Source organism: Bufo bufo, chromosome 2 (assembly GCF_905171765.1).
Source record: "Bufo bufo chromosome 2, aBufBuf1.1, whole genome shotgun sequence".
Taxonomy (NCBI): Eukaryota; Metazoa; Chordata; class Amphibia; order Anura; family Bufonidae; genus Bufo; species Bufo bufo.
The window spans coordinates 304,261,915-304,282,120 of NC_053390.1; the positions used below are offsets into that span (position 1 = coordinate 304,261,915).

General features: G+C 41.5%; 1 protein-coding gene across 3 annotated transcripts in view; it reads left to right on the forward strand.

Annotated features, from left to right (window-relative positions):
* The window catches only part of LOC120989007, a 769,594-nt gene that overhangs the window by 238,720 nt on the left and 510,668 nt on the right, over positions 1-20,206 (forward strand). Inside the window, exon 3 of one of the 3 annotated variants that reach the window (XM_040416848.1) lies at positions 302-310. The exons of the other annotated variants lie outside the window; for them this stretch is intronic. Coding sequence (XP_040272782.1) covers positions 302-310 — 9 coding nt within the window. The remainder of the gene's footprint in view (positions 1-301; positions 311-20,206) is intronic. 3 annotated transcript variants of the gene reach the window in all.

Genomic DNA, 20,206 nt, shown 5'->3' on the forward strand with positions numbered 1-20,206 from the left:
TTTTTGACCATTAAGAAAACACTATGTCTGGCGAAAACCCAACACATTACATCACCCAAAGAACACCATCCCCACAGTGAAACATGGTGGTGGCAGCATCATGCTGTGGGGATGTTTTTCAGCAGCTGGGACTGGGAAACTGGTCAGAGTTGAGGGAAAGATGGATGGTGCTAAATACAGGGATATTCTTGAGCAAAACCTGTACCACTCTGTGCGTGATCTGAGGCTAGGACGAAGGTTCACCTTCCAGCAGGACAATGACCCCAAACACACTGCTAAAGCAACAATTGAGTGGTTTAAGGGGAAACATGTAAATGTGTTGGAATGGCCTAGTCAAAGCCCAGATCTCAAAATAGAAAATCTGTATTCAGACTTAAAGATTGCTGTTCACAAGCGCAAACCATCCAACTTGAAGGAGCTGGAGCAGTTCTGCAAGGAAGAATGGGCAAAAATCCCAGTGGTAAGATGTGGCAAGCTCATAGAGACTTATCCAAAGTGACTTGAAGCTGTGATTGCCGCAAAAGGTAGCTCTACAAAGTATTGACTTTAGGGGGGTGAATAGTTATGCACATTGACGTTTTTTGTTATTTTGTCATATTTGTTGTTTGCTTCACAATAAAAAAAATGTAAAAATCTTCAAAGTTGTAGTCATGTTCTGTAAATGTTAAATGATGCAAATCCTCAAACAATCCATGTTAATTCCAGGTTGTGAGGCACCAAAATACAAAAAAAGTCAGGGGGGTGAATACTTTTGCAAGGTACTGTATGTTTTGGTTAACACATAGGGGGTCATTTATTAAACTGGTGTAAAGTAGAACTGGCTTAGTTGCCCATAGCAACCAATCAGATTCCACCTTTCATTTTAGACAGCTCCTTTGGAAAATGAAAAGAGGAATCTGATTGGTTTATAAGCCAGTTCTACTTTACACCAGTTTGATAAATGACCCCTATAGTTTTAAACGCCTCTTCCCCATGCCTGTTTTCATCTTCCTGCCCAGGCAATGTTTTGCAAATCTGACTCTGTGTCACTTTCCAAGCCATTCTGAGATTGCTTTCTCTTTACACATTGCACTTAAATTTGAGTCAATATATTTGACAGTTATAAAAAAAATATCAAAAATTTAACATAAATATCAGTCAACATTCCCCTATTTTGATAAATTACCCCTTAACCACTTCCCGCCACGCTAACGCCGAAAGGCGTCATTGCGGCGGCTCTCCCAGGTCACACTAACGCCTCATCTCGCGTGAGCCGAGATTTCCTGTGAACGCGCGCACACAGGCGCGCGCGTTTACAGGATCGGAAGGTAAGCGAGTGGATCTCCAGCCTGCCAGCGGCGATCGTTCGCTTGCAGGCTGGAGATGCGATTTTTTTAACCCCTAACAGGTATATTAGACGCTGTTTTGATAACAGCGTCTAATATACCTGCTACCTGGTCCTCTGGTGGTCCCTTTTGCTTGGATCGACCACCAGAGGACACAGGTAGCTCAGTAATAAGTAGCACCAAATACCACTACACTACACCCCCCCGTCACTTATTAACCCCTGATCACCCGTGATCACCCCATATAGACTCCCTGATTACCCCATATAGACTCCCTGATCAACCCCCTGTTATTGATCCCCCCCCTGTCATTGATCACCCCCCTGTAAGGCTCCATTAAGACGTCCGTATGATTTTTACGGATCCATTGATACATGGATCGGATCCGCAAAACACATACGGACGTCTGAATGGAGCCTTACAGGGGGGTGATCACCCCATATAGACTCCCTGATCACCCCCCTGTCATTGATCACCCCCCTGTAAGGCTCCATTCAGACGTCCGTATGCAAAACACATACGGACGTCTGAATGGAGCCTTACCGGGGGGTGATCAATGACGGGGGTGATCACCCCATATAGACTCCCTGATCACCCCCCTATCATTTATCACCCCCCTGACATTGATCACCCCCCTGTAAGGCTCCATTCAGACGTCCGTATGATTTTTAAGGATCTACTGATACATGGATTGGATCCGCAAAACACATATGGACATCTGAATGGAGCCTTACAGGGGGGTGATCAATGACAGGGGGGTGATCACCCCATATAGACTCCCTGATCACCCCCCTGTCATTGATCACCCCCCTGTCATAGAACACCCCCCTGTCATTGATCACCCCCCTGTAAGGCTCCATTCAGATGTCCGTATGTGTTTTGCGGATCCGATCCATGTATCCGTGGATCCGTAAAAAACATACGGACGTCTGAATGGAGCCTTACAGGGGGGTGATCAATGACAGGGGGGTGATCACCCCATATAGACTCCCTGATCACCCCCCTGTCATTGATCACCCCCCTGTCATTGCTCACCCCCTGTAAGGCTCCATTCAGACATTTTTTTGGCCCAAGTTAGCGGAAATTTTGTATTTTTAAATTTTTTTTCTTACAAAGTCTCATATTCCACTAACTTGTGACAAAAAATAAAATCTCACATGAACTCACCATACCCCTCACGGAATCCAAATGCGTAAAAATTTTTAGACATTTATATTCCAGACTTCTTCTCACGCTTTAGGGCCCCTAAAATGCCAGGGCAGTATAAATACCCCACATGTGACCCCATTTCGGAAAGTAGACACCCCAAGGTATTCGCTGAGGGGCATATTGAGTCCATGAAAGATTGAAATTTTTGTCCCAAGTTAGCGGAAAGGGAGACTTTGTGAGAAAAAAAAAATTAAAATCAATTTCCGCTAACTTAACTTGTGGCATTTCTATGAACTCGCCATGCCCCTCATTGAATACCTTGGGGTGTCTTCTTTCCAAAATGGGGTCACATGTGGGGTATTTATACTGCCCTGGCATTTTAGGGGCCCTAAAGCGTGAGAAGAAGTCTGGGATCCAAATGTCTAAAAATGCCCTCCTAAAAGGAATGTGGGCCCCTTTGCGCATCTAGGCTGCAAAAAAGTGTCACACATCTGGTATTGCCGAACTCAGGAGAAGTTGGGCAATGTGTTTTGGGGTGTCATTTTACATATACCCATGCTGGGTGAGAGAAATATCTCGGTCAAATGCCAACTTTGTATAAAAAAATGGGAAAAGTTGTCTTTTGCCGAGATATTTATCTCACCCAGCATGGGTATATGTAAAATGACACCCCAAAACACATTGCCCAACTTCTCCTGAGTACGGCAATACCACATGTGTGACACTTTTTTGCAGCCTAGGTGGGCAAAGGGGCCCACATTCCAAAGAGCACCTTTCGGATTTCACCGGCCATTTTTTACAGATTTTGATTTCAAACTACTTCTCACGCATTCGGGCCCCTAAAATGCCAGGGCAGTATAACTACCCCACAAGTGACCCCATTTTGGAAAGAAGACACCCCCAAGTATTTCGTGATGGGCATACTGAGTTCATGGAAGTTTTTATTTTTTGTCACAAGTTAGTGGAATATGAGACTTTGTAAGAAAAAAAAAAAAAATAAATCATCATTTTCCGCTAGCTTGTGACAAAAAATAAAATATACTAGGAACTCGCCATGCCCCTCACGGAATACCTTGGGGTGTCTTCTTTCCAAAATGGGGTCACTTGTGGGGTAGTTATACTGCCCTGGCATTCTAGGGGCCCTAATGTGTGGTAAGTAGTTTGAAATCAAAATGTGTAAAAAATGACCTGTGAAATCCTAAAGGTGCTCTTTGGAATGTGGGCCCCTTTGCCCACCTAGGCTGCAAAAAAGTGTCACACATGTGGTATTGCCGTACTCAGGAGAAGTTGGGCAATGTGTTTTGGGGTGTCATTTTACATATACCCATGCTGGGTGAGAGAAATATCTTGGTCAAATGCCAAGTTTGTATAAAAAAAAATGGGAAAAGTTGTCTTTTGCCAAGATATTTCTCTCACCCAGCATGGGTATATGTAAAATGACACCCCAAAAAACATTGCCCAACTTCTCCTGAGTATGGCATTACCACATGTGTGACACTTTTTTGCAGCCTAGGTGGGCAAATGGGCCCACATTCCAAAGAGCACCTTTCGGATTTCACCGGCCATTTTTTACAGATTTTGATTTCAAACTACTTACCACACATTAGGGCCCCTAGAATGCCAGGGCAGTATAACTACCCCACAAGTGACCCCATTTTGGAAAGAAGACACCCCAAGGTATTTCGTGATGGGCATAGTGAGTTCATGGATGTTTTTATTTTTTGTCACAAGTTAGTGGAATATGAGACTTTGTAAGAAAAAAAAAATCAAAAAAAAAATCATCATTTTCCGCTAACTTGTGACAAAAAATAAAAAGTTCTATGAACTCACTATGCCCATCAGCGAATACCTTAGGGTGTCTACTTTCTGAAATGGGGTCATTTGTGGGGCGTTCATACTGTCTGGACATTGTAGAACCTCAGGAAACATGACAGGTGCTCAGAAAGTCAGAGCTGCTTCAAAAAGCGGAAATTCACATTTTTGTACCATAGTTTGTAAACGCTATAACTTTTACCCAAACCATTTTTTTTTTACCCAAACATTTTTTTTTTATCAACGACATGTAGAACAATAAATTTAGAGAAAAATGTATATATGGATGTCGTTTTTTTTGCAAAATTTTAAAAAATCAGTAAATTTCGATTAATAACAAAAAAAAGTTAAAATGTCAGCAGCAATGAAATACCACCAAATGAAAGCTCTATTAGTGAGGAGAAAAGGAGGTAAAATTAATTTGGGTGGTAAGTTGCATGACCGCTAAAGTTGTGGAGTGCCGATTTGTAAAAAAGGGCCTGGTCACTAGGGGGGTATAAACCTGTGGTCCTTAAGTGGTTAATTATTATTTTTTGCACATTTTTTATGGTAATAATTTTTTTGCAACACAGCAAGGGTTAACAGCAAAATAAACATCACTATGCATTACTCTGAGTCTGCAGCTTATATTAATACCACACATGTGCTGGTAAACTGCTGTAGGGGCACATGGCTTTGGTCAGAAGGAAAGGAGCGCCATGGTTTTTGGAGGGCAGATTTTGCTAGAATGTTTTTTGGGAATCATTTTGTATTAGTGACGTACCCCTACAAAAGTGACCCCATTTTAGAAACCACACCTCTTAAATAATTTATTAAGGGGTATACTGAGCACTTTGACCCCATATGCATTTTACGTAATTCAGAAACATTTTGGCTGTGATAATTAAGTTTTATTTCTTTTAATAAAATGTTGCTTTAGCCCCAATTTTTTTCATTTTCACAAGGGGTAACAGGAGAAAAAGCACCTCATAATTTGGTACCCATTTTCTCCTGAATATGGAAACACCCCATTTGTGGTGATAAACTGCTGTAGGGGCACATAGCAGGACTCGGGAGCACCATATGGCTTTTGCAGCACAGATTTTGATGGATTGTTTTATGGGTGAAATTGGTTTTAATTTTTTGGGTAATTGTCTGATGTGGGGATGAGGGATGAGGTGACGTTTTCATTGGTACACTTTTGGGGTACATATGACTTTTTCATCACTCAATATCATGCAGTTTGTAAGGCAAGGTGACAAAATATGCCTGTTCGATTCTATTTCTATTTTTACAGCATTCACCTGACAGGGAAGATCATGTGATCTTTTAATAGAGCGGGTTGTTACAGATGCGGCAATGTCTAATACGTCTATTTATTTTATTTTTTTATTATTATTATTATTATTATTGTTACGTTTTACACAGTAAAAGCATTTTTTAAAGAATAAAATCTTGTTGCCATTTTCTGAAAGCCATATTTTTTTTATTTTTCAGGCGATTGTCTTAGGTAGGGGCTAATTTTTTTCTTTTTTTAATGATATGACAGTTTGATTGGTTTACATTTTGCGGTACATATGGCTTTTTGATCACTTGATATTACACTTTTTGTGAGGCAAGGTGACAACAAATGGCTGTTTTGGAACACTTTTTATTTTTTGCAGCATTCACCTGAGGGGGGTAGATCATGTGCTATTTTTATAGAGCAGGTTGTTACGGACGAGGCGATATCTAATATGTCTACTTTTTAAAATTTTTGTTAACTTTTACATAGTAAAAGCATTTTTTAAAAGAAAAATATCTTGGTTTTGTGTTGCCATTTTCTGAGAGCCATATTTTTTTTATTTTTTTGAGCGATTGTCTTATGTAAGGTCTAATTTAGTGACCAAAAATGTCTGTTTTGGTACTGTTTTTATTTACTCTTTTTTACGGCATTTACCTGATGGGTTGGATCATGTGGTACTTTTTCCCCCTTATTTTACTTTTTTTTGTCCCAATGTGAATTGGGGGTCTGACCCATGTGTATTGTAATTAGAGATAAGTGGATTTCATGTTATGAAATTTGTTCACGCTTTGTTTCGTGGTAAAAGGTGAATAGCATTATGGATTCCGTTACCACGGACCATAACGCAATTCTATGATGGAATGCATAAAGGAAAGCCTTTAGAGGCATTCCGTTATTCATTCCGTCATAATAGAAGTCTAAGGCCTGCATAACGGATCTGTCCCATTTTCGTTATGCAGGAGAGGACTCCCCTGCATAACGGAAACGGGAAACGATTCCATTTTGCAGCCCATAGACTTGCGTCATGGTCCGTGGTAACGGAATCCATAACGCAATTCTGCTTTTACCACCAAACAAAGCGTGAACGAATTTCAAAATATGAAATTTACTCATCTCTAATTGTAATGCACTGGCTGTCAGTGTATTACCAGTGTAATACACTGACAGCCTTCTTTCCTGTGAGACCCAGGGGGCTGGGTGCCACAGGCCTCCATAGAAGGCAACCCCGATACCTATTGAAGGCGTCAAGCTTCCTTTCCAGCCAACGGGTCCCCGTCACCCCCTCCTTCCACAAACCCACTAGATTCTGCGGTCATCAGTGTTTTCAGCGCATACAGAGAGTTTAAGTGCCGGCATCTGTGTTTTCACCGATGCCAGTTTATACAACAGGGGCTCAGCTGACAGTGACTGCTGGGCCCCAACAGGAGCTCCTGCACCCGCCCGATCAGTGCGCCATACCTGTACGGCGCTAGGGCTTAAGTCATGTCCCAGTCGTGAAGGGGTTAAATGGGTTTTAAACTTAGGAAACATGTATTTCTATATACAAAGATATAGCACTTACACTATACATTCTAAAAATGATATAGTTCAGACTGAAAAGTCACCTCTGCAAAGTACAGACCCTGTTAGATTCCATTAGTGATGCAGGCCTTTCTGTAGGTCCAGAGAAGTGTACGTGGACGTAGAGGAAGCAAAATAACTGGGCTAAAACATTGGCAAAGGATTAGTTAAGACTGAGGCAATACAGAACTGGCTTAAACTATTAACAAAGAAACAATTCAGGACGTTTCTCTGTATCATTATTTACTGTATAACCAGCCAGTGTTTATTACCCCAAATTTTAGGAAAGTTTTTTGGGTGCAGACAGATGGGTCTGATGCGGAGCTAGGAGCAGTGTTATCACAAGTGGTGAATGGTAAGGAGCGTCTGGTGAGATACCGAATAAAGATGACTCCTGCAGAGAAAAATCACACAGTTATTGAGTAGGAATGTTTGTCTATCAAGTGGGTAGTGGCGTCATGCTGAAGCATAGGCCGAGTTAACAAGTCCAGACTGTTTTGGCCATTACAAGGATTTTAAATAACCAAGATCTTGATTGTGGTGTAATTTTTGCATGTCCATAAAAGCAATGCACATTGTGGAGATTTATTGATTATTTTTCTAACATTGAGAATCAAATGAAATATAGATTCAAAGTATACTCTTAACCTCTAGATGCCTAGCACCAGACATGTACGGTGCTGCGGGCAGTGAATTAGTAGGCACAGAAGCTGCACTCGCTCAATCAGTGGCTGAAAACTCCAGTGTTGGTGGATTAACCACTTAGATGCCACATTCAATGCTGACTCCTGCATCTAAAGGGTTTGCAGAGGGAGGAGATTCCCTTTGTCTGTCCATCAGCTCCACACTATGTGATTGTGGTCTGCCAATGGCTACTAAGGAAGCCCTAGACCTCACACTGTGGAACATCTAAAGGGTTAACGAAGTCTGTAAAATCAGAATAATTTGAAAAGTGAAGTTTCTAAAAAGAAAACCAAAACACCACAAACACAAACATAAACAAATGGATCATGTGTGGAACCATAGTCACCTAACCAACCAAATAAATTACATATGAAAAAAAATCTACTTTATTACCATCAATTAAGAAAATATACCAAACAACAATGAGCCATAGTCCCCCAAGGACAAGGGTAGCATGTATTACATTTATTACACACCTATCACCTTAATGTTGATACATTAAAAAAATCAGGAAAGGTGTACTACAGAATGTATCAAATTACCAAATTATATAATAGTCCCAACTTAGTTGCACCATACCCAGATTGTTTATAAATACAATCGATGTCTATGTATAGTCCGGAAAGCCAGCTCAAAATCCCAACCAAAGTGCTGTTCAAAGGTAGAGGCAATCAATTAACCACGATACCTAAAGGGGAACTGGAATTCCCCGACGTACGTTTCGCCAAGCTTTTTTAAAGGGGCTACAAGCCCCTCTACATATAGAGGATCAGAAAGTGTCTCACCAACAAAAAAAAAAAATATTAAAAACAGGAGTACATTACACATCTGTTTTTTCTTTCACCATCATGACACAATTTAATGTAATGGGAAAACTACTTTAAATGTGGACAGTGTCTAAGAGTCTGACATAATGAGGGAGATTTAACAACAATAAAACCTGTGCAAAGAAACCAAATCAGATTGATATTTTTATTTTCCAGAGGAGTAGTGAAAAATGAAATAAGGACAGATTTCCTTTGCTATCACAAATGGTAGGGATAAGTGCAGCCCTGAGCTCCGCCTACTCCACTATCACTTAATGTCATATGCCCCATCAATCAATCCAATAGATAAATAAAATCATTACACATTGTAGAATTAACCAAATATCTTTATTTATTGGTTGGGTATTTAAAGGCCGCAATGCTTATTACTTAACTAGTAATTGAATTATCTACTGATTAATTCATCAAACTTTTAATAACAAATATAATTATAGAAATCTTTTCTACCAATATCCATAAACCACAAAGTCCACTCAGGAGAGTGACTTAACCCCCCGTCAATAAGCAAAGCGACTAAATAAAAAAAATAGGGAAGGGAGGGAGGGATCTTGCGGTGATACTTATGTGAATGCGCCAATAACGTTATTTTCTGATCTTTTATAGGTTCTGAAAGACTGTTGATGAGATCTCCAATCAAATTCCTCCAAATCTACACGAGCACCCACAGCATCTGGGTTAACCCATTCCTAAAGTAGGTAAGTAATATATATTTATAAAACTGTCAATCATCAATGTTAGGTGCCATGACATCATGGCTCCCCACATTGAATGCACAATTTGGTTCGCTCCAATCTACTTGCATGATCCGTCCTATAACCGACAGTGCACAACTGGACGGCAGACCCTAGCTTAAGTAAGTGCAGGAACTTACAGGGAGGGAACAAAGTGGAGAAGACAATAGACAAAGACAGAATCGTAAACTACCAGGCTGGGTAGAAACCAAACAAGCAATAACACACCGTAGACAAAAACAGGTCAAAATGGAAGCCGGGGTCAAGTACCAGGAGGTAACGTCAGTACAAAGGGAAAACACAAGATCAGTAGTCAAACTCAAGCCGAGGTCAAGTTCCACAAACACACATGCAGGAAATACGCTGGTATATATAGGACTAGTGATGAGCGAGCATGCTCGGCCGAATATCTGTTCGGCTCGAGCATCGCTATGCTCGGCACATGGCGGTACTCGGCCGAGTACCGCATGTGCTCGAGGGCCATGCTCGAGTCTCCTCCCCACACGTTTCGCGGGTGCTAAGCAGCCAATAAACGTGCAGGTAAGTATTGCCATCACTTATTCTAAGAAAGCTTTTCAAAGACCCAAAAGTCCTTTTAAGGACTACTGTGTGTGTGTGTGTGTGTGTGTGCTTTAGAGCAGCAATATACAGTTGCAAGAAAAAGTATGTGAACTCTTTGGAATGATATGGATTTCTGCACAAATTGGTCATAAAATGTGATCTGATCTTCATCTAAGTCACAACAATAGACAATCACAGTATGCTTAAACTAATAACACACAAAGAATTAAATGTTACCATGTTTTTATTGAACACACCATGTAAACATTTAAAGTGCAGGTGGAAAAAGTATGTGAACCCTTAGATTTAATAACTGGTTGAACCTCCTTTGGCAGCAATAACTTCCACCAAACGTTTCCTGTAGTTGCAGATCAGACGTGCACAACGGTCAGGAGTAATTCTTGACCATTCCTCTTTACAGAACTGTTTCAGTTCAGCAATATTCTTAGGATGTCTGGTGTGAATCGCTTTCTTGAGGTCATGCCACAGCATCTCAATCTGGTTGAGGTCAGGACTCTGACTGGGCCACTCCAGAAGGCATATTTTCTTCTGTTTAAGCCATTCTGTGGTTGATTTACCTCTATGCTTTGCGTCATTGTCCTGTTGCAACACCCAGCTTCAGCTGGTGGACAGATGGCCTTAAGTTTTCCTGCAAAATGTCTTGATAAACTTGGGAATTCATTTTTCCTTCGATGATAGCAATCCGTCCAGGCCCTGACGCAGCAAAGCAGCCCCAAACCATGATGCCCCCACCACCATACTTCACAATTGGGATGAGGTTTTGATGTTGGTTTGCTGTGCCTCTTTTTCTCCACACATAGTGTTGTGTGTTTCTTCCAAATAACTCAACTTTGGTTTCATCTGTCCACAGAATATTTTGCCAGTACTGCTGTGGAACATCCAGGTGCTCTTGTGCAAACTGTAAACGTGCAGCAATGTTTCTTTTGAACAGCAGTGGCTTCCTCTGTGGTATCCTCCCATGAAACCCATTCTTGTTTAATGTTTTACGTATCGTAGATTCGCTAACAGGGATGTTAGCATATGCCAGAGACTTTTGTAAGTCTTTAGCTGACACTCTAGGATTCTTCTTCACCTCATTGAGCAGTCTGCGCTGTGCTCTTGCAGTCATCTTTACAGGACGGCCACTCCTAGGGAGAGTAGCAGCAGTGCTGAACTTTCTCCATTTATAGACAATTTGTCTTACCGTGGACTGATGAACAGCAAGGCTTTTGGAGATACTTTTATAACCTTTTCCAGCTTTATGCAAGTCAACAATTCTTAATTGTAGGTCTTCTGAGAGCTCATTTGTGCGAGGCATCATTCACATCAGGCAATGAAAAGCAAACCCAGAACTGGTGTGTGTTTTTTATAGGGCAGGGCAGCTGTAACCAACACCTCCAATCTCATCTCATTGATTGGACTCCAGTTGGCCTACACCTCACTCCAATTAGCTCTTGGAGATGTCATTAGTCTAGGGGTTCACATACTTTTTCCACCTGCACTGTGAATGTTTACATGGTGTGTTCAATAAAAACATGGTAACATTTAATTCTTTGTGTGTTATTAGTTTAAGCAGACTGTGATTGTCTATTGTTGTGACTTAGATGAAGATCAGATCACATTTTATGACCAATTTGTGCAGAAATCCATATCATTCCAAAGGGTTCACATACTTTTTCTTGCAACTGTATGTTTAACCGTGCTAAATTGATCAGTCTCAGGGACATTCGTGCTGAGGAAGGGACAGATAGTGCAGGGAGAGAAATGTGCTGTTTTTACTACCAAAAGCTTTTCAAAGACCCCAAAGTCCTTTTAAGGACTACTGTGTGTGTGTTTGACAGCAGCAAGATATTTTTCTTTAATACCTAATAGTGACATATATTGTACATCATCCGCAGACTGTGTCTTTTTGCGTAAATTCAAATAATCAGCGCCACATTTATTGTCTATAGGGTGCATTTAATACAAATCCGTGACATATCCAGTACTCCATCCGAAAACTGTTTAATTTAGCGTAAATTTAAATAATCTGGGCCTAATCTAGTGTCCATAGTGTGTTGTTTTCTGTGACATATACAGTACGCCATCCGAAAACTGTTTCTTTAGGGCAAATTTAACTAATCCGGGCCTAATATAGTGTCCATAATCTGTGGTGTTCAGTGACAAATACTGTCCTGCATCTGAAAACTGTGTCTGTATTGCAAATTCCAATAATCTGGGCCTAATATAGTGTCCATATTCTGTGGGTTTCTGTGACATATACTGTCCTGCATCTGAAAACGGTGTCTTTAGCGGACTGTAAAACAATCTGCGCCACATCCAGTGACAAAACCATTAATATGAAGAAGGCAAGCACTAAGGGACGGGGAAGTGGGCGTGATGCTGATGGAGCACGCAAAGGCCGGGGCCCTGGGCGCATTGAAACTGTGCATGCTGCCAGTGCACCAGAAAAAAAAAAAAATGTTTAGTGGGGTGACAGAAGCCCTTTAACTGGCCAGCGCAGGACAACACTGTCCAAGTGGGACCAGTGCGAACAGTTGGTCGGTTGGATTGCTGAAGATAATGCTTTCAGTCATTTAAGCACCACCCTCTCTTCCACCAAGTCCAGTCTCGGTAGCCAAGAGTCTGATCAACTGAATCCTCACCCTGATCATCCTTCCTCCCACCATGGAGAGGCTTGCCAAACGAGTGATCCCACACTCGGATATTCCGAGGAGCTCTTTCCAGCGCCACTATTACATTTGGCCCTCACGACCAGCACGCTTGAAGAGACCTGAGATATTGTGCCCTGAATCACGACCTCTTGAGCCTTCACAGTCTCAAGAAGATGACGGTGGTGAACGTCAATCATTCATTCACGAGGTGGATGATGATGAGACACAGTTGTCAATCACTGAGGTTGTGGTTAGGTCAAGTCAGGAGGATGAGCAGAGTGAGGAAGTGGAAGAGGAGGTGGTTGACGATGAGGTCACTGACCCAACATGGGAAGGTGAAAAACCGGACGAGGACAGCAGTACTGCAACAGGCTGGAAGAATAAGTGGGGTTGCAAAAGGGAGAAGTCAGCCCACACCAAACAGGCCCACCACCGTTACACAGAACAGCCCTATGCGTAAATCTACCTTGCAAAGGGGTAGGTGTTCCACAGTATGGCGCTTTTTTGAAGAAAGTGCAGACAACAAAAGAGTGGTAGTTTGCAACCTGTGCCATACCAAAATGACCCGGGGCGTGAACACTAGCAACCTCACCACCACCAGCATGATCTGCCACATGGCATCAAAGTACCTTAATAAGTGAGCCGAACGCCTGGGTCCACAATCTGGGTCTGCGGGTCACACCACTGCCTCCTCTTCCCCTGTGTTATTCACTGCTGACCAATCCCCTGTCGAAGGCGCAGGCCCGGATTCCCCTCGCCCTGCACCTGTACCTTCGCATAAACCATCAGCAACAACATCTACTTCCCTGTCCCAGCGCAGAGTCCAAATGTCCATAACAGTCATTTAAACGCAAGCGCAAATACCCAGCCACCCACCCACAGGCCACTAAATGCGCAACTTTCCAAATTACTGGCCAATGAAATGTTGCCATTTAGACTTGTGGACGCATGACGTACCAGTACTGCATGTTTCCCGAGTCCTTAAGGACCCATGACGTACCGGTACGTCATGGATTTAAACCGCGATTGCGGCGCAGCGGGGGTTAATCGGAACAGGATGCCCACTGAAATCATTCAGCAGGCATCCTGTCATAACGCGGGGGGGGGGGGGTAATGTGACCCCCCCCCCCCCGGATCGGCGATCGCCGCAAACCGCAGGTCAATTCAGACCTGCGGTTTGCGGCTTTACCTGCGGTTGCGGTGGCTGTGCAGCGGTGCCATCGGGTCCCCATGCGGCTGTGGGGGGGACCCGATGGCATGGAAGGCAGCGCGATGTCTAAGAAAGGCATCGCGCTGCCTTCCGGTGAAGAGCCTGTGAGATCCAGCCCCCTGGATCTCACAGGCCCCGGAAGCTGTATGAGTATTACACACAGTATAACTCATACAGCCAATGCATTCCAATACAGAAGTATTGGAATGCATTGTAAAGGAATATACCCCCCAAAGTTCAATTCCCAAAGTGGGACAAAAAATAAAGTGAAAAAAAAAGTTGAAAAAATAAAGTTTTCCCCCCAAAAAATTAAGTTTCAAGTAAAAATAAACAAAAACGTCATTTTCCCCAAATAAAGTTAAAAAAAAAATTGTAAAAAATAGGGAGAAAAGAAAAAAGTATACATATTAGGTATCGCCGCGTCTGTATCAACCTGCTCTATAAACATATCACATGACCTAAGCCCTCAGATGAACACCTTACATCACAAAAAGTACAACAGCAAGCGATCAAAAAGGCGTTTGCCCACCAAAATAGTACCAATCTAACCGTCACCTCATCCCGCAAAAAATGAGCCCCTACCTGAGACAATCGCCCAAAAAATAAAAAAACTATGGTTTAGAATATGGAGACACTAAAACATCATTTTTTTTGTTTGAAAAAAGCTGTTATTGTGTAAAACTTACATAAATAAAAAAAAAGTATACATATTAGGTATCGCCGCGTCCGTATCGACCGGCTCTATAAAAATATCACATGACCTAACTCCTCAGATGAACACCGTAAAAAATGTAAAATAAAAACTGTGCTAAATAAACCATTTTTTGTCACCTTACATCACAAAAAGTGTAATAGCAAGCGATCAAAAAATCACACGCACCCCAAAATAGTGCCAATAAAACCATCATCTCGTCCCGCAAAAATCATACCCTACCCAAGGTAATCACCCAAAAACTGAAAACATTATTGCTCTCAGACTATGGAAACACTAAAACATGATTTTTTTTTGCTTCAAAAATGAAATCATTGTGTAAAACTTAAAAATATTTAAAAAAAGTATACATATTAGGTATCGCCGCATCCTTGACAACCTGGTCTATAAAAATATCACATGATCTAAACTGTCTGATGAATGTTGTAAATAGCAAAAAATAAAAACGGTGCCAAAACAGCTATTTCTTGTTATCTTGCCTCACAAAAAGTGTAATATAGAGCAACAAAAATCATATGTACCCTAAACTAGTACCAACAATACTGCCACCCTATCCCATAGTTTTTAAAATGGGGCCACTTTTTTGGAGTTTCTACTCTAGGGGTGCATCAGGGGGGCTTCAAATGGGACATGGTCTCAAAAAAACCAGTCCAGCAAAACCTGCCTTCCAAAAACCGTATGGCATTCCTTTCCTTCTGCGCCCTGCAGTGTGTCCGTACAGCGGTTTATAACCACATATGGGGTGTTTCTGTAAACTACAGAATCAGGGTCATAAATATTGAGTTTGGTTTGGCTGTTAACCCTTGCTTTGTTACTGGGAAAAATGGATTAAAATCTAAAATTTGCCCAAAAATTGAAATTATGAAATTTCATCTCCATTTGCCAATAACTCTTGTGGAACACCTAAAGGGTTAACGACATTTGTAAAATCTGTTTTGAATACCTTGAGGGGTGTAGTTTCTTAGATGGGGTCACTTTTATGGAGTTTCTACTCTAGGGGTGCATCAGGGGGCTTCAAATGGGACATGGTGTTAAAAAAAACAATCCAGCAAAACCTGCCTTCCAAAAACTGTATGGCATTCCTCTCCTTCTGCGCCCTGCCGTGTGCCCGTACAGCGGTTTACGACAACATATGGGGTTAATCTGTAAACTACAGAATCAGGGCCATAAATATTGAGTTTGGTTTGGCTGTTAACCCTTGCTTTGTAACTGGAAAAAAATTATTAAAATGGAAAATCTGCCGAAAAAGTGAAATTTTGAAATTGTATCTCTATTTTCCATTAATTCTTGTGGAACACCTAAAGGGTTAACAAAGTTTGTAAAATCAGTTTTGAATACCTTGAGGGGAGTAGTTTATAGAATGGGGTCATTTTTGGGTGGTTTCTATTATGTAAGCCTCACAAAGTGACTTCAGACCTGAACTGGTCCCTAAAAATTGGGTTTTTGAAAATTTCTGAAAAATTTCAAGATTTGCTTCTAAACTTCTAAGCCTTGTAACATCCCCAAAAAATAAAATATCATTCCCAAAATGATCCAAACATGAAGTAGACATATGGGGAATGTAAAGTAATAACTATTTTTGGAGGTATCACTATGTATTATAGAAGTAGAGAAATTGAAACTTGGAAATTTGCAATTTTTTACAAATTTTTGGTAAATTTGGTATTTTTTTATAAATAAAAATGTTTTTTTTTTACTTCATTTTACCAGTGTCATGAAGTAAAATATGTGCCAAAAAAACTATCTCAGAATGGCCTGGATAAGTCAAAGCGTTTTAAAGTTAAAGTTATCAGCACTTAAAGTGACACTGATCAGATTTGCAAAAAATGGCCTGGTCCTTAAGGTGAAATAGGGCTGAGTCCTTAAGGGGTTAAATATTGTTCCAGGGACTGATTTAGACGTTGAGTTTGACCAGCGGCGTACATAGAGAAGTAAGGGCACCATAGCAAGGATCAAACCAGGCCCCCCACACAGGACAGAAGGGTTTCTGCCTAAACCCTTTTCAATGACCATTTTTCCACTGCCTTATTTGCTTAATGTTGTTACTTTAGAGCAGTGGTTCTCAAACTTTCTAAAGCCATGACCCCTTAATACAGTTCCTCATGTTGTGGAGACCCCCAACCATTAATTTTTTTTCCTTGCTACGTCATAACTAATTTTGCTACTGTTATGATGACCCACCAAAAACACGCACAGACACCAATACACCAAATGTTAATTCAAATACACAGGTATTCATTCATAACCACAGAACTATAGCATAAATACAAAATATTTGTAAACCAAATAAATAACTTTAAAATAAATAATAAACAACAAATACCCACAAAAAAATAAATCAGTGGTGCGCACAGTACCCCTCAAATAAATAACTCAGTGGTGCTCACAGTACCCCCCCCCCCCCAAAAAAAAAAAAAAACAGTGGTGCTCAGGGTACCCCTCAAATAAATAAATCAGTGGTGCTCAGGGTACCCCTCAAATAAATAAATCAGTGGTGCTTCAAGTCCCCCCCAAATAAATAAATCAGAAGTGCTCAGGGTCCCCCAAATAAATAAATCAGCGGGGCTTCAGGTCTCCCCCAAATAAATAAATCAGCGGTGCTCAGGGTACCCCCAAATAAATAAATCAGTGGTGCATCAGGTTTCCCCCAAATAAATAAATCAATGGTGCTTAGGGTCCCCCAAATAAATAAATCAGAAGTGCTCAGGGTCCCCCAAATAAATAAATCAGCGGGGCTTCAGGTCTCCCCCAAATAAATAAATCAGCGATGCTCAGGGTACCCCCAAATAAATAAATCAGTGGTGCTCAGGGTCCCCAAATAAATAAATCAGAAGTGCTCAGGGTCCCCCAAATAAATAAATCAGCGGTGCTTCAGGTCCCCCCCCCCCCCCAAATAAATAAATCAATGGTGCTCAGGGTCCCCCAAATAAATAAATCAGAAGTGCTCAGGGTCCCCCAAATAAATAAATCAGCGGTGCTTCATGTTCCCCCAAATAAATTAAGCCTTGCTCAGCCAAATAATTAAAATAAAATTAGCCAGGCTCAGCCAGGCTCAATTAAATCATTGGTGGCAGTGGTGCTCAGCGGCGGTGTCATTAACAAAAAAACTCGGACCTCAGCAGACAGGCGGCCCGACTTAACCGTCCAGACGTCAGGCTCCTTCAAGCACAGGCAGTGATAGGACATCACTTCCTGTGCGCGAGGATAAGGGGCCGCTGCCGTTGTGCGGGCGACCCACAATAGGAAGCCTCAGGCGACCCCCCGGAAAGGGCCGATCGACCCCCAAAGGGGTTGCGACCCCTAGGTTGAGAACCGCTGCTTTAGAGGGTAGAGTCCTGATCTTGGTTTCACCTCTAGTAGAAGGGGAGATAATCCCAACTAAGACTGGGTCTGCTCTTGTTCTGGGCCCCATAGCAGTCCCATGGTCTTCCGTTATGGTAGTTAGGCAAATCATCTGTGCTGTCCGCATAGAGGTCCTGTCAATAAGATGGCCAATGATGGAAGGTCATGTGACCAGACAAATCACCTCTAATCACACACATTGCTCCTGCACTAAATTCCCACTAGTGCAAGTGCAGAATGGAAGAGACATTACAAGCACATGATTTGCCTTGTCACATGACCCTCCAGCAGCCTCCCTTGATGGACAAATCCTTTAATTTCCAAACATACTCAGATTTATTTTGAAATTATGGGCCTTAGTGTCCCGACGTGACCATAAGAAATAATTTTGACATGATTAATGAGCTTTGTTTTAAAAAAAATGTTTAGTAGACTAAGTGCCATAGTTGAAAATATAGTAATAGGTACCGATATGTAATCTGGGCTCCATCTTTTTACATTTTTGTTTTCCAAATTTTTTTTATGGCCGGTTCTTGTATCTTTTGATGGCATTTGTGAATAATACAGTTAAGGGCTCATTCACCGTATGCATTTTTCCGGTCCGCAAATTGCGGATCCGAAAACACGGATTCTGTCCATGTGCGTTCTGCATTTTGTGGATTGGATTGTCTTTCTCCTGTGTAGAAATGCCTATTCTTGTCCGCATTCTAACTTTTTTACGGAGCCATGGAACGGACATACGGATGCAGACAGCACACTGTGGTTCTGACCGCATCTTTTGCAGCCCCTTTGAAATAAATGGGTCCATATCCAATCCTCAAAATTGCGGAATGGATGCGGACAGAAATACACAGTAGTGTAAATGGGCACTAAGGTGAATATTTTCCTGAGGATCTTTATTAAACCGGGCAGTATTAGACTCTCATTACAATAACTGGGCCATGTAATTGTACAGTATTTCAGGCAGCTAACATTTATTGTGTGATGATAGAGGAATTAAAGTTGTTAGGAGTAGGCAACCCTTCCCTTTACATTCCTGTAGGGAGTCATCACCTCTTCCATGTCCTTCCAGGCCGGAGATTGTAGCAATAAAAACCAGTAAGATGGAACAAATTCATAGAAACTAGAGCCCTATCATAAAGTGTGAAGATATCAGATATCAGCGTTATACAGACCAGAACCGTTAGAGGGGTCAGGAAAAGGCTAGTGTTCTTTCCAGCAGAGGTCACACATGGAAACTCTATCTTGCAATATACATCAAAGAAATAAGTGGACAAATCCATATTTGAGCCACATACTTAGTCCTGAAAACTCAGGCCATGGATATGATTCTACGATCAAAGTCAAATAGATCCCATCTCAGAAACAGGGAGCAATTAGATAACTCCATGTATCCTGCCATTACCTCCGCCATGTTTGGTATGCACGTGTGCGGGACATTCGGACGGAATGGATGGAGGTAATATGAAATTACTAAGGTGAATACCCGAAAAGATATTTCAATACAAAGATTTTGACGCAGAATTGTTTTCAGCAAGTGGTTGTTAAAACTGTCATAAAAGGTCATTACCATTCTCCCAGGCCTCCTCTGACATCACAGGGGGGGGGGGGTGATGGGGGGATAATACTGACCCTTTTTAACACATGCATGGAAAACAGCAAAATGTCATTTCTTTGGGGATCACTAGCTTGGTGGACTGAACAATATTTCTGCTTCCCCAGGCAAACGGACTTAACCGTTGCCGCGTTGCGTAACGTATTAAGTTCTGTTTTTATCCCTTTTATTTTACAAACTGTTATTTTGCGCTGTTTGTATATTTGTCTGTATATTTTATGTTATGTTTTCTATGATAACCCTATTGTTTGTACGCACTGTCCTTTTTTATATTAACACTTCACTTTAATAAGAGCTTTCTTGTGTTCTAACGATTCCATGACCTTAGAAGAAGCGTTACCTAGATTGATTTATTAACCCTGTGACTGCTAGCAGCTGTAGAGAGTACTTAGGTGTTATTTAATGCAAAGGTGTCTCGTCAGCCTCATATGACGAGTGGTGGTGGCAGCTAAAATGTATTAGTTTCAGGAAGGAGTGCTGACAGAGGGAGGTCCAGTGTGACCCTGCAGGCTCCGCTCCTGAATCTAAGTCCCTGATCCTGACATATTGGTTGACTGGTTACATCTTTAATGGAGAAGTAGTACATGGCCACATGGGACAGCCATGATGCCTTTGAGACACTGTCCACCATGTGGTAAGAAGTGAATGGCCATGACGGTATTCTATTAACTCACTAGATATACATTCTTATTGGCTGTAGAGTTTTGTGGGTTACCACAGTGTTAATTTTTTGTCTCAATTTGTGTCAAGGGTTGCTTTA